Here is a 20,456-nt window from a genome sequence, read left to right as displayed (position 1 = left end):
CAAAGTCTTCCCTGATTTTTGATTGCACAGCTATTAGGAATAGCAGCTGAATGTTAAATCTGCTGGAGGAAATAATGATGAGGCCGTCTAACTCCTAGATCTGCTTGGGATCAGCATCGCTTCCCCCCTTAACTTCAGAGCATTTGATGATCTCACCTTGTTTGCGTTTACTGAACTCTAGAGAAGGACACACCTGCTACAGTCCCCGAGCAATATGGTGTGCATTTGGCACGCAAATAGCAATTACAAGAAAAAGAAAGGTATGAAGGTAAAGTTTAACTAATATCAGCTCCCAGAGGTCTTAAGTGTTTTGGATATGACTGGGATTGTGTTGGTGATTGCTCTGCTTCCAAGCTGGATGTGTAAGGGGCTTGATTTTCATTTTGCTAAACTCAATAAACGTTGTTGAAACAATCTGAAAAAGGGATCAATTTAAATAATCAAATATGCATCTTTGAATATTTTTTCTCTATTCCCCATGAGCCTAAATGAGTGTTTTGAAGAGCTGGTCGGAAGAGAAATTATGGATGCAAGCGGCAAATAAGGCACTTCCAGATGACTGGAGAACCAGGAGCCAAACAAACACACTATCTGTTGCTTGTTTTCTTACAGGCCAAAATGTTGAGATTGGGCAGATGTCCAAAAAGCCCTTTCGACAATCCATGTGGAAGGGGGAGGATTTCTGTAATAAAAACACTTCTGTTCACTCAATGTACAGATTGTTTTTGGAGTGTCTTTGAAACAGAGAGATTGAAGGGAGGGAGAGAAATTAAAAGGCTCATTTGATTATTTTTTTTTGCTTAGCGCTAAGCCAGCCTGCTTCCAAATCCTTCTCATGTGAAATGAAGACCTTTGATGTACATATTGTGGGCCAGGTGGTCAAGAGAACAAAGTAAAACAGTGAAGGTCGGCATCGGTGCAGGAACCATTTTCCAGCACTTCACAAATGTTGAAAAGGATACAGAGCAGGGATGCTGAACAGCAGAAAAATATGTAACATGTCTGGAAAGATTCAAGACAGGCTTTTTTTGCTACTTCTCAGAAAACTGACTTTCAAAACATTTGCAAACAGGAGTTTGTTCTTTTTGGGAAGAGGTGTTGGAATACCCAGAACAAAAAAAAAAAAAAAAAAGAAAACAAAAAACACCCAAAAAACATAGGAGGAAGGTGTGGAGCTGAGAAAACAGAGGGGAAAATATTAATTTGCCAAGCGGCAGTGACAACTTTTTTGACAGAAAAGTACATTTCACATCACAGAGTTTTTTTCAGCTACAGTAACCCTGCCAACACATTTCACAGTAAATTCATTTGAGGGCAAAGAAAAAGAGTGCTTAATGCAGACACATGTAATGGAAATGTCAGTTCAATCCATCAGGATTGCTGAAGCTGGCAGCAAAGCACTGTGCCATGAAGTGTACAATCTCTAAAATATTCATGTTTAACAATGGGCCTCTCAAAACGTAAATACCTGTTTCTCCTGCTCTCCCCTCCACATGCCTCCAATTTGCACCCACGAGCTCTGAAACCTCATCGTTGGAAGCCAAAGCGTGTGTTTTTTGCCTGTGGCCTGAGCTCCCCTCAGGACAGGTGGTCCCAGGGTGGGGATGAAGGGACAGAAAGTGGTTCCCTGTGCCCAAATCTGGGCAGATTTGTTTGTGATGACAAGGACACACTCATCATGGGACCTGTCCATGATATGTCTGAAAGCTTCAGCAGACAGAAATGCCAGAGCGGCAGCCTTGCATCACAGCACTCATCCCATTACATGACCTGTTTCTTCCATGCACTGGGAGGGGAGAAACTTAAAAAATGTATTTGGTCCTTCTTGAAGGACTAAAAATAGAAGTTTTAAGACAGTGGAAAAAGTTATTTGATGCATATAAAACATTAAAGTATCAGATTTGGACATCTTGATGTTATCGTCAGAGCTGGGGGGGGGGAAACTGGTTTGCCTGTTCCAAGATAGGACTGGAAATTTTGTCCTGTCTTAACCTGAGCAGGAAAATAAAAATCTGTTAATAAGTCACAAAGCAACTGTTCAAAAACCAGAGCAGTACAAGACAACAATTTCAAATCAAGATCTTCCATTCTGGTTTTTACTTCTTAATTTTTCTTTTCCTGTTTTCAATCATTAGTTTACACTTAACTTGAAAAGGCTGAAAACCAAAAAGGAATTTTTCATTTTAGGCTAGTTTTGAATTTGTCATTTCAACAATTTTGAGAGCTGTTTACAACATTTCTGCCGAGAAATCTCTCAAGCTCTACCCTCTCCCATAAACAAATTCAGTTTTGACAAACGAGCATTTTCTGATGGGAAAAGTTATCTCAAAGTATTCCCTGCCAGCCTTAATTATCAGAGAGAGGCCAACACACAGGATCTTAGTCTGCATCTTCTGGCATATTTTACTTCTCTCATGGCATCATCTTCTCAGCTCTGGAGAAAACAGCTTTTCATTAAAAAAACCCCAATCTAATACTTATGATTATTGCAGAAGAACCAGAAAGCATGAATCCTAATGGTTAGAAAAACAAGTGGAATAGAACAACCCAGGATTTTTATTTTGTAACAGTTTTTTGCTATTAAACCAATCTCATCCCAAATATTGCTCATATGGGAAACTTGTGATAGACGCAGCAGGAACATTTAAAAATTAATTATATCTCCTTAAGAAGGAGATTTCTGATTGTGTCACCTGGTTTTCCAATGGGACATATATAGAAAAGAGTCCTACCGAAACAGTCCTCTTGAACATTACTACATGTGTTGAATAAAGTATGAACACAGGAAGGACATTTAACCTGCAGAATGATTTTCTGTATAAAAAAAATATACATAGGGCTCATGTTACTGCCATTTTACAAAGTCTGGGGGAAGTAGTTCGGAGGTTATGTCAAGCCGTGGGGTAGGTATGTCCTAAAATCTGGCCTTTAAGTATAATGCACCTGCTTTTATTGACTCTTAGTAGAAATTGTTAATTCTGTGGGGCAGATTAACTTTTAACTACATAACTACATGGTTAATGTAGAATCATAGAATCATTCAGGTGGGAAGAGACTTTTAAGATCATCAAGCCCAACCTTTAACCTAACACTGCCACATCCACCACTAACCCATGGCCCTAAGCACCACATCTACACATCTTTTAAATACCTCCAGGGATGGTGACCCACCCCCTTCTCTGGGCAGCCTGGTCCAGTGCTTGAACACTCTTTTGGGGAAGGAATTTTTCCTGATATCCAATCTACACCTCCCCTGGCACAACTTGAGACCATTTCCTCTTGTCCTATCACTTGCTACTTGGGAGAAGAGACCAACCTCCACCTCACTCCAACCTCCTTTCAGGTAGCTGTAGAGAGTGATAAGGTCTACTCTCAGTCTCCTTTTCTCCAGGCTAAACAATCTCAGTTTCACTTCTCGTAAGATTTGAGCTCCAGACCTTTCACCAGCCTTGTTGCCTTTCTTTGGACACACTCCAGCACTTCAATGGCCTTTTTGTAGTGAGGGGCCCAAAACTGAACCCAGGAATCGAGGGGCGGCCTCACCAGTGCCGAGTACAGGGGTCAGATCCCTTCTCTGTCCCTGCTGGCCACGCCAGTGCTGACACAAGCCAGGATGCCATTGGCCTTCTTGGCCATCTGGGCACACTGCTGGCTCATATTCAGGTGGCTGCTGACCAACACCCCCAGGTCCTTTTCCATCAGGCAGCTTTCCAGTTGCTTCTCCCCAAGCCTGTAGCATGGATGCGGTTGTTATGACCCAAGTGCAGGACCTGGCACTGAGACTTGTTGAACCTCATATAATTTGTCTCAGCTCATTGATCCAGCCTGTCCAGATCCCTCTGTAGAGCCTTTCTACCCTCAAGGAGATCAACACTCCCACCTCACGTGGTGTCGTCAGCAAACTTACTGAGGAGCACTCAGTCCCCTTGCCCAGATCATTGATGAAGATATTGAACAGAACTGGCCCCAATATTGAGCTCTGGGGAACATCATTGTGTGACCGGCCACTAGCCGGATTTAACTCCATTTACCACAACTCTTTGGGCCTGGCCATCCAGCCAGTTTTTAACTCAGCGAAAGAGTACACCCATCCAAGCTGTGAGCTGCCGGTTTCTGCAGGAGAATGCTGTGGGAAATGGTGTAAAGACTTTACTAATGTCTAGGTAGACAACATCTACAGCCTTGCCCTCATCCACTAAATGGGTCACCTTGTCATAGAAGGAGATCAGGTTTGTCAAGCAGGACCCTCCTTTCATAAGCCCGTGATGACTGGGCCTGATCACCTGGTTGTCCTGTATGTGCTGTGTGATGGCACTCGAGATGATCTGCTCCATAACCTCCCCTGGCATCGAGGTCAGACTGACAGGCCTGTAGTTCCCCACATCCTTCTTCCAGACCTTCTTGTAGATGGGTGTCACATTTGCTAATCTGCAGTCAACTGGGACCTCCCTGGTTAGCTGCTGATAAATGGTTGAGAGTGGCTTGGTGAGCACTTCTGCCAGCTCCCTCAATATCCTTGGGTGGATCCCCTCTGGCCCCATAGGCTTGTGTGTGTCTAAGTGCTGTAGCAGGTCACGAACCATTTCCCCTTGGATTATGGGGGCTTCATTCCACTCCCTGTCACTGTCTTCCAGCTCAGGGGGCTGGGTACCCAGAGAAGAACTGGTCTTACTTTTAAAGACCAAGGCAAAGAAAGCATAAATTACCTCAGCCTTTTCCTCATCCCTTGTCACTATGTTTCCCCCTGAATCCAAGAAAGGATAGAGATTCTCCTTAGCCCTCTTTTTGTTGCTAATGTATTTATAGAAACATTTTTTATTGTCTTTTATGGCAGTAGCCAGATTAAGTTCTAGTTGGGCTTTGGCCTGTGCTCTGAAATGGCTGACTGTAATAAAAGGTTTAAGTTGCTGTTGCTATTCTGCTAAAACAAATCTGCATGCCATTTGTTGAGTTGCAAATAAATCTCTAGGCAAAACTGGGTAAACAGCTGCCCCTCTATGAAGAGAAAGGTTATCAGGACGTTAATTGGTAGCTATATTTGGGATATCTGCGGGAATGACAAACGAAATAAAATAAAGAGAACAAACACCAAGGCAGAGAAAAGGAAACATGTTTGGGAATTACAATCTCCAACTATGCTAATGAATTAAACATGCCCTGGACAGAGGGGTCAATTGGCAAAGAAAAGGTTGTGGCCATTATATTAAACCCTGGAAAACCTCATGGTGACCAGGATACCGAGAGAGAGGAAACCTATTCACTGATGGCAAGCTTGTGAATCTGTTAATTAATTTAAATGTCTTACCTGTCATGTAACATTTGATATCCTGAGAGTTGCTAATGGGATTATTGTTTTTGAACATATACAGGTTGAAAGGCATTATGTTATTGCTACTCAGGTGCTTCCACATATCATGGTCTGGACTCGTCCACCGACCCGCTAGCACATCATAGTCTCTCCGTCCCATATGGATAAGCTTTGTGAGGGGGTCATACAGTCCTCCATGGTAGCCAATGATGATCTGGAAGTTGGGATTGGTGTCCATATAGATCTCCCCGTATGCTGTGTACAGTATCTGCTTAATCATTAAGCCAGTCCCACTGAAGACAGCCAAAGGAGTGCCAATGTTATCGCAGGCTATGTAGAATTCATCACCGCTGCTGAGCTCCATTGCAAAGAGGTGGCCTTGGAGGTCATAGTAGAGGGAGGTGATCTCGGAGCTCGAGTGGTTGTATAAATGGGTGACCTTGGTTGGGTTGGTCAGGTCTGCGTAGAAGAACTGCAAGTGATGGCCATGGCTGGTTTTGCTAGAGACTCTCCTTCCTAGGCCATCATAGCGGTATTTCACGCTCCACCCACTAGCTTTATTGTAAGCTTTGATGAGCAGGCCAGCTGAATTGTACTCAAAAATATCATTGCCCCTTTGCTTCAGGAAGCCATCTTCATCCATTTTGTACTGCACATCCCCCAGCCTAGTAATCCTATCCCTGAGGTCGTATCTGAGCGGTGTAAGGCGGGCACTATTCCCCGGACTCAGCAAATGGAGGTTCCCATTTAGGTCATAGCTGTAACGCCAGAGGGGTTTGTCATTGATAGACACTGTCTGCAACTGGCCGTCAGCATCATATTCGTATGAGTACCTAGTTGTGTTTGCATAAGGGCCAACCTTCAGCTCTTTCTTAACTACTCTCCCCATGTTGTCGTACTGCACAGTCATCCAGTACATGAGAGAGCGGAATATCTCATACTGGACCTCCTTCATCCTGCCATAGGCATCAAAATGTTTAGTGTGAGTCATGACAGCAGTGGTGATAATCTGGTTGATATCGTAGTAAATGACTCCAAATTTACCAAATTGCTCAGTTTTGCCTGACACATCATCGTACCTGTAGAGATCAATGGGTAAAGGTGTCTCGTTGATGACTGCTTGCATGCTAGTCACCCGAAAGCTGTTGTCATAATTATAGTCAAAGCGTGCATTCACCATGCCTTCTTCAGTGAAGCGGAAAATCTGGCGATCAATGAGGGGTCCTATCTGTCTGTATCTGATGGTGCACGTGAACCCTTCATTCTGCAAGTTTATGGTCTTCAGCATGCCAGCAGTTTCGTCATAAGTGAAACTGATCTTTGTGGTGTCGTAGAGCATCTCAGCTAACTTGGACAGCTTTCCATACTTGTAGATGACACGTCTCCCTGTGCCCAGGTACAAAGTGTTGAGGAGCTGCTCATCCTCTGTGAAATCCTGAATTACTGAGGCATTGCCTTCTGGTGGCCGGTAGATGTTTCTGTAGTAACCAATGGAACGAATGGTCTCTAAAGTCTGACGGGCAACGTTGGGCATGGTCACCGACGACAACCGGTCGTTCTTATCAAACTCAAAGATGTACTGTCTTTGGCTGTGAAGGAGCAGCACCATGGACTGGATGGGAAGGAGAAAAATAGAAATTATAGTCCTGGTTTTCAGGCAAAATTACACTCAACTCTCACAAAACCTGCAAGATTCTCCAATCCAAAGAGCAGGGCAAGTGAGATAAACCTCTCCACCCATAGGATTAAATGGTGAGAGGTATGCAGCTGCACGGCACATCGAGTATCCCCAAGTAGGACTGGGTCAGAGGAAGAAGCAGTTAATGCAGTGAGGAAGGTCTAAGTTTAGAATGCTCAGTTGTTTGAATCAATACCTTATAGCTAGCTCTCTTTACTCAAATTCCCCGTGCCAACAGCTTTTACAGACTAAATAAATAAAATTGATAGAGCTACTTAAACCATGCTTGAAAAAGTATCCCCTGACACTGTCCAATGCCCAATTAATTAATTGTGTCTCTGTATCTTCTATTACTCTCTTACTGCAAGCTTCTGCCCGCGTGCTTACTTGTTCTGCAATATTTTTTTGCATGTAACAAACAATCCACACATATTGTATAATACAAGGAGCAAGTCATACTTTTTGCTTTTTAAAAGGCATGTTATTGTAGTTTCCTTAACCTGTTGTAGGGATAGGCTCTATACAAAACTCAGGAATAAAAAATTCCAGCCCCAGGTACGCAGCATATGGTTCTATAGGACACTGGATAGTGTAATGATGAACGGTGATATCCAGAAGAATTTAAGTCCCTTGTCAATCTATGGAGTGCAGACTACAGAAAACACTGCAAAGTGTGCTACAACAGTCTGGCTGGATTCAAGCCTCAAAATTTTAATTACGTGGATTTTCCATGAAGCAGGAATGGACCACTTGAAGAAGGCAGGATGTCAGACTGTATGGGTTGTTTTCACATGGAAAATCCTACTGGGAATTCCTACTGTTCACTCCACTGATTGAAGATATTTTATATTGCAGTTAGCTCAGCAAAGGAGTGTTGTGCTTAAAAACATCAAATGTCAAAGCTTCATAACATTAAGACATGCCCTCAGTGTGACTGGGAAGAAACTTCTTATGCTTTTGTTGACTGCTCTTTGGTGGTCTGGCATCAAAATTACTATGTGCACCTTAGTGTAGGCAGAATAGGAGTAATGAACCATAAGGAACATAAATCAACTGATGCGGAGGAGTGCAGCTCTACTGAAGTCAAAGGAGTAAAGGCCATTTGCCCCCAATGCACCATCTCTGAGCAACAAGAGGATTCTTACCTTCTCCAAGTAAGTGTAGCTCCATGACTTGCCATCAGCAAAGATCCTGGATGTAATTCTGCCAGACTGATCATACTCCATCCTTTCCGACATTGTGCCCCTCTGAATCCCTGCAATGTGTCCTCCTGGGGAATAGGTGACATTGACCCCGTTCAGTCTGCTGCTGGGTGACCAGAGACTGGGCCTCCCTGCCTGGTCGTAGAGGATGCGGAGCGTGAACTTGCGGTGGTCATCATAGATTTTCTCTGTCCTCGTCACACGATCAAAGTCGAGGGACAGCAGGTTTCTGTTGTGAACCTACAGGAAAGAGATGGAGGGTTAGGAAGCTGGAAACAGTGTAAGTTACAAAGACTAGCCTTGTTCCACCGAACACCTCTTTAGGTCACATGGAGAACATCCAGCTGTTCATTGCCATGGTAAGAGGCGGTTTTCAAAACAAAGGTTTGTCTTAACGTTGTTTCTGTTGACTTCAGTGAGGAGAGAGGAAGAAAAACAGGGTACTTTCGAAACACCACCATGGTAAAGGAATATTGCCTTCACCCCAAACCTAGGCTTAGGACTGATACAGCAGATATGATTATAGACCTATGGAAGATGTAATGACAACTTGTTGCAAGGAATATTTGCAAGGTACTCTGCTTATCAAACCTGGGATATATAGACATTTGCTTCCACACACATCAAAATATAATACTTGTCAAAAGAAAGATGGATGTTGTGTCAACATGGTGGAAAAAAAGAGTTTTTCTCTGAGTTTATTGAATATACTGGAGGTTAATCCTTTCCCCTGAGATAGGGAGGCCCTGACCACTGTAGATGTTACACAGAGCAGGAACTTTTCTGTGAGAGCTGGAATTTTAACTTCATTGTCCTGGGGTTATTCGGTGTTGCATAATTACACCCCTGCTACCTTCACTGCCTCTGCATTTCCAAAGATCAAAGGTATCTACTTCAAAGGTAGGAGCAGAAATACATTTTGATGCAAGGATTGTAGTGCACAGCAATACAAAAAGGAGCTGATAATACAACTCATGTTTAGCTGCGTGTGCAAGGAGACTTACAGAGCCACATCGTCACAGTAGCAAAGTACTCAGCAAGGACAAAACCTCCCCACGTTCCCAGTATGAGCTTGCCAGTGAAGTCAGCTCTTTCCCCATCCCACCAGTTCTGAACCTCTTTCAGCTGGTGAACCCCTCTTTCCTAGAAAGGTGCAGATTCTTCTCGGATGAATTTCAAACTCCAGACAGCTGACTTGATTTTCAGTTCCCTTTGCATCTCTTCAGCTGCAGTCAATAAACCAGGGTTTGCAGGTTACTGCAAGTTCCTTTTCCTTGCCCAGGTAAAGCCTTTTCTTTCTCTGAGTAAAGCTGACACTCCTGACCTAAGCAATGTTCTCAGCCCTGGTCCAGCTTTGATCGTGACCATTACTTTAGGGTGTGTGACTGAATTTCCACTATATTTTTGAGGGATGTGGGAGTATCTGAGAGCTAAATAAGAGAAAGGATGTGATAGAGCCAACGGAGAAGGGACTGGAGGGACAGGAGAGGGAAGGGCAGGACCACTGCGGTGCTTTTGTGCTGTGTAGGCAGGAGTCTGTGCTGAAACCTGGAGAATGGGGACACTGCAAAATCTGAATTCAAAAGAAGGCATCTTAGGAGCTGGGGTTGGAAGAGACAAAAGAACAGCTGAGAAAACCTGCAAGTGAGCTGAGGATGTGCACAGCCAGCTAGTTGAGAGAGAAGGAATTGGTGCCATGATGTAAGTGGGAAGATGATGTAAGAGGAGGCAAATGCAAAAATTATTTTCAACTTATGAGTAACAATGATAAAAGGCAGGTATGACTTGAGGAAAGAAACGGTGTGGCAAGGTAGATAATGCTCCAATTGAATGTGTGTAAAATAGAATGTAAATGGGCAGTGGGAGAAAGAGGGAATCAGCCAACAGCTCACTGTAACAGGCAAGCTGGGAAATAATTAAAAAGGTATCAAAACTCTAAGTACAGATGTACACATGTAACTAACAGAGCAATTTGATATCTCATAGGTGCTTGCTGCTATAAATAGAGAAACAGAAGTAGCAATTGCTTGCGAAAATAAAAAAAAAGCAAAGAAGGAAGGAATAGTATCTCTGCTTTCCATCTATTCACAGAGCTGCTCCAGCCTGGCAGCTGCAGCTTCTTCTGCTACTGGACTCTGCCAAGAGAGCTGGAAAGAGCCCTTCCAGGGCTGGGACAGTGATCCAGGCTCAGAGTGGCCTCCCCGATCCATACACCAGCAGCAGTGCAGTTCACTGTGCTGGAAGGACCAAATAACAGGTCCCAAGATAGCTCTTAAGCTCAGTCCAAATCTCTGTATCCCATAACTGGTGCCCTAAGTCATTCCACTCTCCCCATGCTCTGGCAAGCAATTTCTGTGGGACTAGTTGGAACCAGTCTCCCTTTTCATGATTTTTTTTTTTTTTTTTTTTAATGATTTGTTTTCTCGTGCTCTCTCGGTGTAATTGTCTCCTCTGTGAGAAGTGTGGCAGTGCCAACAGCCACCCCTCAAGGTGACGGGCAAAGTGAACCCTACGCTGCCAGGTAGCCTCTGAACAGGGCCTAAATCTTTTTGATCCTTGTTCAAGGGCATGCCTTGAATAGAAGTGAATTTTCTGCAGAAGAACTGACAGGGCTGCAGGCTTCATTCCAATAACCGTGTTTTATGGTGAGCAGCTAAATAAGGTGACATCCTACATCCTGGAGTCCTTATCCTGGAACAGGGTCTGAAAAGCTCCTGCAAAAAGCTTTTGCCCCTCAGAACATTTGACAAGGCTTGTGATGAGCACAGGATTGAGACAGGGTAAGTTTAAACCCACGGTTCACAGTGATGTCCCCTCCATAATGTGTGAGAGACTAAATTTAACCCCGACCTCATGTTCCACATTACCTTATTCAATCCCTTAACCTGCTCTGGAAAAGCATGAGAATAAACACGCCACCATCTCCGATTTCTCCAGTGCTTCCTACGGAGCTCCTTTACCTTAAATTATAATTAAACAACATGCATTGATCTCCCCGGGAGCACAAGAGCACAAAAAGGGAAGATGTCTCATGAAAACCCTCTGGCAACCTTCAGCAGAGGAGGGCAAACAATACTTCTGCAATGAGAACTCCGGGAGCCAACAATATCCATGTGATAAATGGCTGCCTACAAAGCAATTTCCCCAGCAAATTGCTAAAACCATTGCAGTGGCCATATCCAGAGCTCGACACCTTACAGAAATTGCAGACGATGCCGGACTGTCCTCAACACACCAGGAATGGTTAGCAGCATATCCCAAGAGACCTCTCTGGTCCTGTCGGTTCTGGGGACCGTCTGGGATACTAGGTCTTGATGTCACCATTAACCTGCTGCCAAGGTCTTGGGAAAAACAAAGTGAGTTACAATGGGAGTTTCCATGGTTAAATAAATAAAAGAGCTGAGCCAGCAGCTCTGTCTCTTTTGGCTGTTTCTATTTGCTCCACTCTCAGAGATTATTTTACATCCTTTATTTAAAAACTGAAGTTTGTTTAAAAAAAAAAAAAAAAAGACAAACGCAAAGAAGGAGCTCTCTGTTCCTTGGAGCAGAGTTTGCCTAACGCTCTCACTGCAGATGGATTCTGTATTGCTGTAGGCCAATGATGGGTTGAATTTGTAGCCAGCCAATTTGTGGAGCTATTTCACCGCTGGGTGGGTGGATCAGAGCATCGAAACTTTCCATGGGGTGTGTGGAACAGGAGATGGGAAAGGGGCTGCTTTAACATATTTCTGCTGCTTTCCTGCTGCCTGGCCAAGTGCAGAGCCAGGTCAGCGTTGGTGGGACTGGGAAAAAGGCATCAGAGCTGGCCCCTTTCCCTTCACCCATGCAGAAGTCCCTGCCCTGTGCCTTATCCCTGCAGTAAACATATGCATTTTATTCTTTCCTAGGCAGGGTCAAGGAGGCATCTCTGAAACTGGCCTCATTTTCCTGGGAGCTGGTTGAGCTCATGGCAACATGGCAACCATGGGACAAAGGGCCACAAGTCATAAAATGTGGATGCACGCGATGGCAGCAGGAAGGATGCTGGTTTCAGGGGAACTCCCTCTTTTACAGTGGCCAGATCCTGTTCTCCTCATCTCAAAGGCTTCTTGGAGCGATGCTGCAGCCTGTCTGGGCATGATCTTTCCTCATGGAGCACCGTGTCTTTGCTGCTGTCTCATGGAAGCAGTGGGGAGAGTGAAAGTAGTGATTTATGCACATATGGCAGAAATGATAACATTTCCCAAAATGAACAAAACCATTTTGAACTTAACTTGCCTAAGCTTCTCCCTTGCCAGGGAAAGCAGCAATTACTGGTATGAGGGAAGAGGAGAACATGACACAGAGAGTATGTTAAATGCCGGACAATCCCCAGGGAGGCAATTAGCACCTTGCAGGTTTATGTCTTAGGGGTGCAGATGCTGCCATGCAGGTACAGACAAACAGCTTAAAGCGTCTGGTACACCCACAGCTACTTTGAAGCCCTGAACAGAGCCATAAATGAGTCCTTTCACCATGTAAGATTCTCTTCTGCTTCACTAGAAGGGCCCTGATAGGCTCAAAATGTGAATAAATGCTGGCAGATTTATAGGGACACAAGTAACCAGCCTGAAAACTCATTTTGCAAGTGTTTTTCCAACTGCAGTACAATATAAAACAAAGACACATTCTGCGTTTGAATCTACTGTTAAAATTTTGGAAGATAAAACTGACATGAGCAGCTGAGCTGCGGCTAAATGATTGGAAACTGCTTTGAACACCAAATAGCTGTGACACAGCTGCAGATTTCAGAAGGCTCTCTCCTTTCAGAAAAGGACCTGTCTGATAATTTCATTGGTTATTAAAACCAAAATAAAATAAAACCCCCAGGACAAACCAAACAAGAAGGGTGATGCCAACTGATCTGCAGACATACTGCAGTTTGCAGTGAAGGAGCAGCTTCAGCTTTCACTACTGTTTGCAGTTTTTCTCCTGATAACAAAATAGGAGGGAATTGACACAAGGGGAAAAGAACAGAGGCTGGGTTGGGGAGGGTGAAGAACAATACTTGACAAGTGTGAGTGAGGAGAGACGGGAGGAATCACACCAAGGTGGCAGGAGTCACACAGCAGGGAACAGGGAGAGGTGAAACAGCAAGGACTGGGAAACACATATGCTTAAACCAGAGCATTAATATTTACTGCAAAGCTTAAGTGCGAATAAATAGCTGCAGTCCTTTTGCTGTGGTGGCATTACACAACACTAAGCTTTTTTCTCAGAAGGTCTGAATTTGCCAGGTGCTGAGCAGCTTCCCAGGAACCACTCATCAGCCCACGACTCTGAGACTTGCAAGGAACAGGGTGATTGCACAGGACTCGCTATTACAAGTTACCAGCCGTGCCAGCGGTTAGCAGAGGAATTACAGGTTTATTGGGCATGATCTTTAAACAGCCCTGACAAGTCTGTGGTGCGTTGTGCAGAACAATGTTTGCAAAACATGTCAGTCTCAAGCACAGAAAGGACCATGCTCCTGGAGGAGACAGCACCATCAGGCTGGAGCTGTTTATAACACTTCATTTCGGGGAACAATGGCAACTGTGATGCAATGCCCTGCGAGCCCAGCTCTTCAACAGCTTCAGTGGATTAGCAGCTTTCAGGAATCTTGAGATTTTTCTGAGGCTGTCCAGTTAATAATCATAGAATCACAGAACAGTTTGGGTTGGAAGGGACCGTCAAACACCATCTAGTTCCAATCCCCCTGCCACAGACAGGGCCACCTTCCACTAGCCCAGGTTGCCCAAAGCCCCGTCCAACCTGGCCTTGAACCCTTCCAGGGAGGGGGCAGCCACAGCTGCTCTGGGCAACCTGTGCCAGGGCCTCACCCCCCTCACAGGGAACAATTTCTTCCTTAGATCTAATCTAAATCTCCCCTCTTTCAGTTTAAACCTGTTCCCCCTCATCCTATCCCTACTCCCCCTGATGACGAGTCCCCCCCCCGTTCCTGCAGCCCCTTTCAGCCCTGGGGGGCCGCTCTAAGGTCTCCCCGGAGCCTTCTCTTCTCCAGCTGAACTCCCCAACTCTCTCAGCCTGTCCTCATATACTTAGAAAGCTTTCAGTGCTCAGGTATATTACTGCCAGCAGCACAGGTGGAAAATACCCACACTAATTGGGGCAGTATTTTATAGTTATGATCATCCCTTGCTTGCTTAAACAGCCTGACACGATGGTTAAACCTGCCGTGTCTGATGGGAGGTCACGCATTCCCAGTGATGCAGAGGACTTGTAAGCAAATCAGCAATACTACCTGTGATGGCTAAGAGAACGTCAGCACGTAAGGGGACATAAGGATATATTCAAGTCATAAAGGTTGTGTCACTGAGGGTGAACAGCTAGTTCTCTGTCCCGCAGCCTCATCCCTATTGCAGACAATACAAATCAGCCTTGTCCCTTTCTGTCGTGAGACTGGGGACTGATGAGATGGGAAGTGGAGTCCAAAACTTCTCATGCTTCTCACTCACCCTCAACCGACGTCCAAAGACGGTGACCTGCCCTCTTGCTTGCTCCTTCCTCTGTCTCCACTCCACAAGATTGAGGCCGTTGTCGATGGGCAGGGTGACATTCCTCTTCCCCACCGTGGGGTTGACGGTGCCAGCCAGCAGATGTGGCTCGGTCTGCAGGGCCACCTCCATGCCGTTAGCGAGCATCAGCCTGAGAGAGCCATCAGCGCCGATGTAGTAGCTGTTTCGGACTTGGTCTGGAGACAGAAAAGAGATCTTTTCAAACCCAGTGATATAGCTCCAGCTTTTTGTTTGCTCCCTCACCCAGGCTTCATCAGTATTTCTGATGGTTGCTCTCTGTCACTCACCTGTCCCACTCACAGTGAGCAAAACATTGGTTTCATCAGTGAAAGTAAAGATGGACAATCTCTTTTTTCATTCTGATGAGGTTCTGCACCTCAAATTATTGCAAAAAAGTCTTACACAGGTTAAAAAAGGCACCAGCAGAAAAGCTGTGTAATAGCCTAGTAAAGGACATGGGTTCAAACCTCTTCCTCTAGGCTAAAACACTGGGTGGTGAGATATTAGTTTTAAATCACAGTCTGGCTGAAACCTTGCCATGCTTTTATATCCTAAAGATCCCAATTTCACTACAATATATGAAAAAGTGGGGCCACCTACTTTCTTCAGCTTATTCACTGCCTCTCACAAGTGACAGGAAATTGCACAGCAAGTTAATGCTAACCAGTTCCCCAAACAACAGCCAAACCCCTTCACTTGGGAAGCTTTCAGGAGGCAACCAAAGTCCTCATGTCTGGAGAGAAAGGAGAGGCACTAAGCTCCCACACATCTCTCTACATCTGGCCTTTACCAGCTCTTGAAAGATCAGCAGGTTTTGAGGCCAGGATTTGGGAGTTTGGGAGTAGAAGAGAAGAACAATATCCTTTCCACATCTTTCAGGAACTAGGCAGGCTGAAACCCTGTCCTTTGAGTCTCCAGCTGGCATTGCTCTCGGCAGAGAGGAGCTCATGAAAAGTAAGAAATTATGAGACTTGCTCAGTGTAGAATGGCTTTAAAAGCACATTATACAAAGACTGCCTTAACTGAAGCTCCTCAAAAGCTGGAAAATATTACAATTTCTGTCTCCCAGCCTGCCATAAATACCTAATTGTGAATAAAAACACCCATTAAAAATGCATGTCAATTGTTTTTCCATTCTGAGGCAAGTTGGGTTTTGTTCACTAGTTGTTCTGCTATAGCTCAGCAGGAAACAAGGTCACAGCGTAATTATCTTCTCTCGTCTGGATGAAATAGATCAGCAAAGAGCACAGTTTGGTATAATTAGGAAAGGAAACCTGACACCAGTTGGGCTTTTTTATTGTGAGTCTGATCCTGCTCCTGTAGTAGCCAGCTGGAGTCTTGCCACACTGATCTCAGCAGGACCACAACTCAACTTACTGTACGCAGTAGTGATGGTGTGAAACTGCTGTGGCACTGGATTTTGCCATTATAAATGTACAGCAGTGACCCACGGTGTAGATCCGAGTATTTTAGCTGTACCACTGTGTACTTAAGTTGATGGTCTTTTGACATAGACTCCAGCAGGATCAAACCCACTCCATGCTTGATTCTGCAAATGGGGAGAAGGAGGGCAGCTGGTTGTCACGCTTTTGTTCTTAGATGCTTGGTTTGGTGAGGAAGTGGCAGGAGATGTGCTTTAAATCAAACCAGTGAAATATCTCCATACAGCTATTATATTCCTCCTCCCTTTGTCCTTCACCAGGAAGCAGAGGAATGCTTGAAGCTCTCCATGAAGTTCACAGGACATTGTGATGTTCCCTTCATGTCACATAGCGTCACGGAGGGGTTATGGTGGATTGTTACCAGCAGTGTGGTACAATGTGGGTAATGTAAATCCTCCACTTTCAACATTTTCCCAAAATAATACTCTTCCCTGGCTTTGAAAGTAATTTCTCAAAGGCTGCATGAAATCCAGGGGCCATTGGATGCTGTATTTTATGCTGCTTTGGCTCTAGGGCACTAGTGCCCTATTTTGGCTTTCAATTAAATGCTCACTTTGTCATTAATCCAGAGGACAAAATCCCACAGAGGTGCTGAGGTGCCTGTTAGCTGTAGAGGCTCCTAAATCCATCCTACAAGAATCTGTAACCTTCTGGAAATGTCTTCTCATTTCCAGATGGAGTGGACCCCTTCCACTAGCCCAGGTTGCCCAAAGCCCCGTCCAACCTGGCCTTGAACCCTTCCAGGGAGGGGGCAGCCACAGCTTCTCTGGGCAACCTGTGCCAGGGCCTCACCCCCCTCACAGATGACTCACATTTTAGCTGTGCTCAATACATCCCTGGGCAACTCCAGTGGCCCTTGTTTCAGTTTCTACAGTGCTGCCATGAACAAACAGCTATCCCAGTTTGGGAATTCACAGTCCCTAACGCCTGTGGGAAAGCCACCCTCAGCAGGTCTCAAGCCACCTCTGCTGCAACGTTATCCAGATCTTCATTTTAAGATAAGTGCATTTCTTCAGACCCAAACAGTTTTGTAATTTTATATGTCTGAAGATGGTTGAGCTGTTTGTAATACTGCATGTCCTAAAGGCAAGAGTGCCCCTGTGCTGGAGGGCAGTACAATGAGATAATTGACCGTGGCACCATTATGTAACTGTGCCTTCAGCTCTGGGTGTATAAATCACATCATGGTCAATTATCTCACTAAAGGGCCCCCAACAGCGGGCTCTATTGCTTAATTAGGCTCTTGAGGTGAAGCCAACCTTGTGTCTGTGCAGTTGCCAGACGTCTTAATGCGAGTGGATGGGATGGGGCGGGGTAGGTTGGATCTGCTTTGCAGGCTGAAGTAAAGAGTAAGAAAGTCACTGTGTTCCCCTACATGAATAGTGAGGATGGCTTGAAGGGGCTGGCACCCTCTCAGTTGCCCTCTCCAAAGGCAGAAAAAGCAGTGTTCAGGCATAGCAGGCACTTCGTTTTGGGAAAGCTTGCTGTTATTATAGGGAGGGGGAGGGAAATGTGTGTCCCAGAGATGTGGGAACAAATGTGATCTGGAACATGTTGGTCTCACTTGGAGCACTTTGTTCCTCACAAGGGGAAATTATGTTTGACACCCCATTCCCATCAGGCAGAGACTATGAGTGAATGAGAGCTGGGCCGTGAAAAAAGCCCAGTCTGATGGTCCTTTTCCTTCCTCCAAGCCCCAGGAAACAGGAGTGATGGGTCACCCTGACCCTAAGGAGGCTTCAGCTTTCAGAACTTGGAGATCCATGTTGGCATGGTTTGTGCACTATAACCTCCACCCCTACCAGTATGTCAGCACAGTGCTCTCCTGATATTTATTCCTCTTTTCTTTCCCACTTCATCACCTTTTTTTCCACCTCATCAGTCCTCTACTTCCCCACCTTACCATCTCCAGCAGAACTATGGTCATTTCCAACAGCCACACACCAATCCCACAGGTCCTACCCTCGCTGTCCACCTCTTTGTCCTCCTTTGTGCTGCACCACACCAGCCCTTTAGCTCAAACACAGACCTTTTGGGGACAGGGATGGTCATTTTTCTGGATGCTGCCTTGTGAATGTATGAACAGCCAGTGAACAAAGAATCAGAGAAATCTCCAGCAACCAGCTGGAAGCCTGTTCCAGGAGAGTAACTGTTAAGTTAGAAGCCATTAAGAATGAAGCAAAGGGGTCAGCTGGAAGCATGGCTAGATTTATGCAACCCTTTTTGTTATAACAATAATGGTAATGATGATGGAGGAGTGTACTGCATGGGGACTGCACGGCAAGGGGACTGGATGAGAATGAAGCAGAAAACAGCTGCAGAGCAACCATGGTGCTGGGGAATGTGGTTAAGTAGGTGTGAGTGTGCGTCTGTACCAGCATGTGGGGAGCTGTGGGGCGCAGAGGATGCAGGTGATTTTTGGTGCTGGGATTATCAAGACGATGCCTGTTTCCTGATGGATAATCCATTGTGTGCAGCTTGGCTGGGAGAAGGACAGTGGCCCAACTCACCTTGGAGCAGGGTGTAGAAGGCTCCCGATGCCGACAAATTGGTTGTTATTGTAACATCGTCCTTGCTGGAGGTTTCCACCTGGACGTGCACGGAGCTGTCGGTATCGCTGCGGAAGCTGCTCACTTGGCCAGTAGGGAAGGTCACGTTGGTCAGGCGGCCAAAGCTGTCGTACCTGAAAGGGAAGATGGAGTGAAGTCAAAAGCATCAACAGAGGAGTGGGATACAGGAATCATCCTATAAAGCAAGGACCAAGTCGTTAAGTCTTTACCCAGATTCTTCACAGAGAAAAATGCATTGTCACTCTGTCAGACTGTCTTGACTTTTTTGGCTTCATGAGAAGAAAATCACAGCTTTTAGCTGAAGAAAATCAAGCAAAGAACAGAAAATTACTGAGTAAGTATTAGCCTGCATTTTAACAACATTTTTCCGATACTTATCATCTACACTATGCTTCTTGTTTACAAGACTAACTTTATTTCCCATCCACTGTGCTGTGACTTAATGGAAAAGCACTGGCCCGTGCATCCTGTCTAGTAGAATCAGGAGTTTCTGAAGGCCACCAACTATATTCTCTGGTTGTGTCCTAAGCTCTTCAGTAATTTTTTTTTTCTTTTTTTATTTATTTATTTGTTTCTTATTTTAAAAGCTAATGTTAAGGTAGCAGCAAAGACCTGCCAGATTGGCCACTTTGGGTAGAGAACTGTTCTTTGTGAATATGGTGTAGAGCCCTGAGCACAGCTAGGACCCCTACGTCTATCGTTTACTGTTCCTAGGACCATCTGGAAGGGCTGATTTAAAAGTGTACAAAACCAGTTCAGTTTTCACCCCTACTGAGTCCTTGGCTTTTCTATTGAGGGAGTTGACATAAGCACCATGAAGGAAGGTTTCTGTGATGTGGACACCTGTGTACCAGGACCTAGATGAAATAAGCTACATAGATGCAGGTCCCACAGCAGTTTACAAGCTGGGGGGATATTTTTTCAAGAAAAAACAGCAGACACCTGTGCTTAGATGCCTCCTGAGTCAACGGACCAAACACACCATCCTGCCTTCCATCTGTGGCATTGGGTGCCATTGGGTCACAGACTGAGCTAAGAGCAGAAGGTTGGCAAGGGACCTTTGCAGTGAGGCTACTGTAGACTGAAATAGAGAGCAGCCCAAAGCTCTACTGGCTTATCTCTGGAGAAGTGTTGGACCTTCTGATAAGACAGACCTTCAGGGAAGGGATATTTAACTAGTCAGGTAGAAACAGTAGAAAAATTCCAGCAAAAGCAATCAGTGGCAACATTGGACTTTTTTCAAGTCCTGCCCATATATCATTTAAGAATGATTTATATGATATATAATAAGTTCATGTCAAGAAAATTTATCACTTGGGGATGGAAAGCAAATGGTGGGTGAGCAGAGAGGACTCATTCTCCTGCAATAGCCAGTGGCGAGCCTCTGAAGAAGCACAGTGACCAGTGAAAGGCACCATGCCTCGGAATGATAAAGCCATGTAAATGATACATTAAGGATAACAAGCTGAGAAAACATGACCTAAGAGGCAAAGCCAAAAGAAATGAGCTGATTTAGAATAAAGGAAACAAGGAAGTGGGAAGATGCCACCATGACAATGGTTGTTCTGAAGAGAATTGTAATTAATTGTTCATCATGTCTACTGAGGATGTGACAAAAATTAATCAGCTTGAATGGGAACACAGAAGATTCAGATCAGAAGCTGGAGAACATTTTCCAGGCCCATGGTTGCTCCAAGCAGAGGAACAGATGGAGTGCTGG

The 20,456-nt window shown here is 44.9% G+C and overlaps 1 protein-coding gene across 4 annotated transcripts in view; it reads right to left on the bottom strand.

The window, feature by feature from the left end:
• Positions 1–20,456, bottom strand: part of TENM4 (teneurin transmembrane protein 4) — a 601,586-nt gene that overhangs the window by 14,689 nt on the left and 566,441 nt on the right. For all 4 annotated transcript variants that reach the window (XM_074918363.1, XM_074918372.1, XM_074918381.1 and 1 more), the window contains 4 exons: positions 18,677–18,849; positions 14,665–14,900; positions 8,132–8,428; positions 5,306–6,920 (listed from right to left, as the gene is read on the bottom strand). In XM_074918363.1, the coding sequence (XP_074774464.1) occupies positions 5,306–6,920; positions 8,132–8,428; positions 14,665–14,900; positions 18,677–18,849 (2,321 nt within the window). The remainder of the gene's footprint in view (positions 1–5,305; positions 6,921–8,131; positions 8,429–14,664; positions 14,901–18,676; positions 18,850–20,456) is intronic.

The sequence above is a fragment of the Athene noctua genome, chromosome 1 (genome assembly GCF_965140245.1).
Source record: "Athene noctua chromosome 1, bAthNoc1.hap1.1, whole genome shotgun sequence".
Classification (NCBI taxonomy): Eukaryota; Metazoa; Chordata; class Aves; order Strigiformes; family Strigidae; genus Athene; species Athene noctua.
This window is presented reverse-complemented; position numbering and strand designations above follow the sequence as displayed.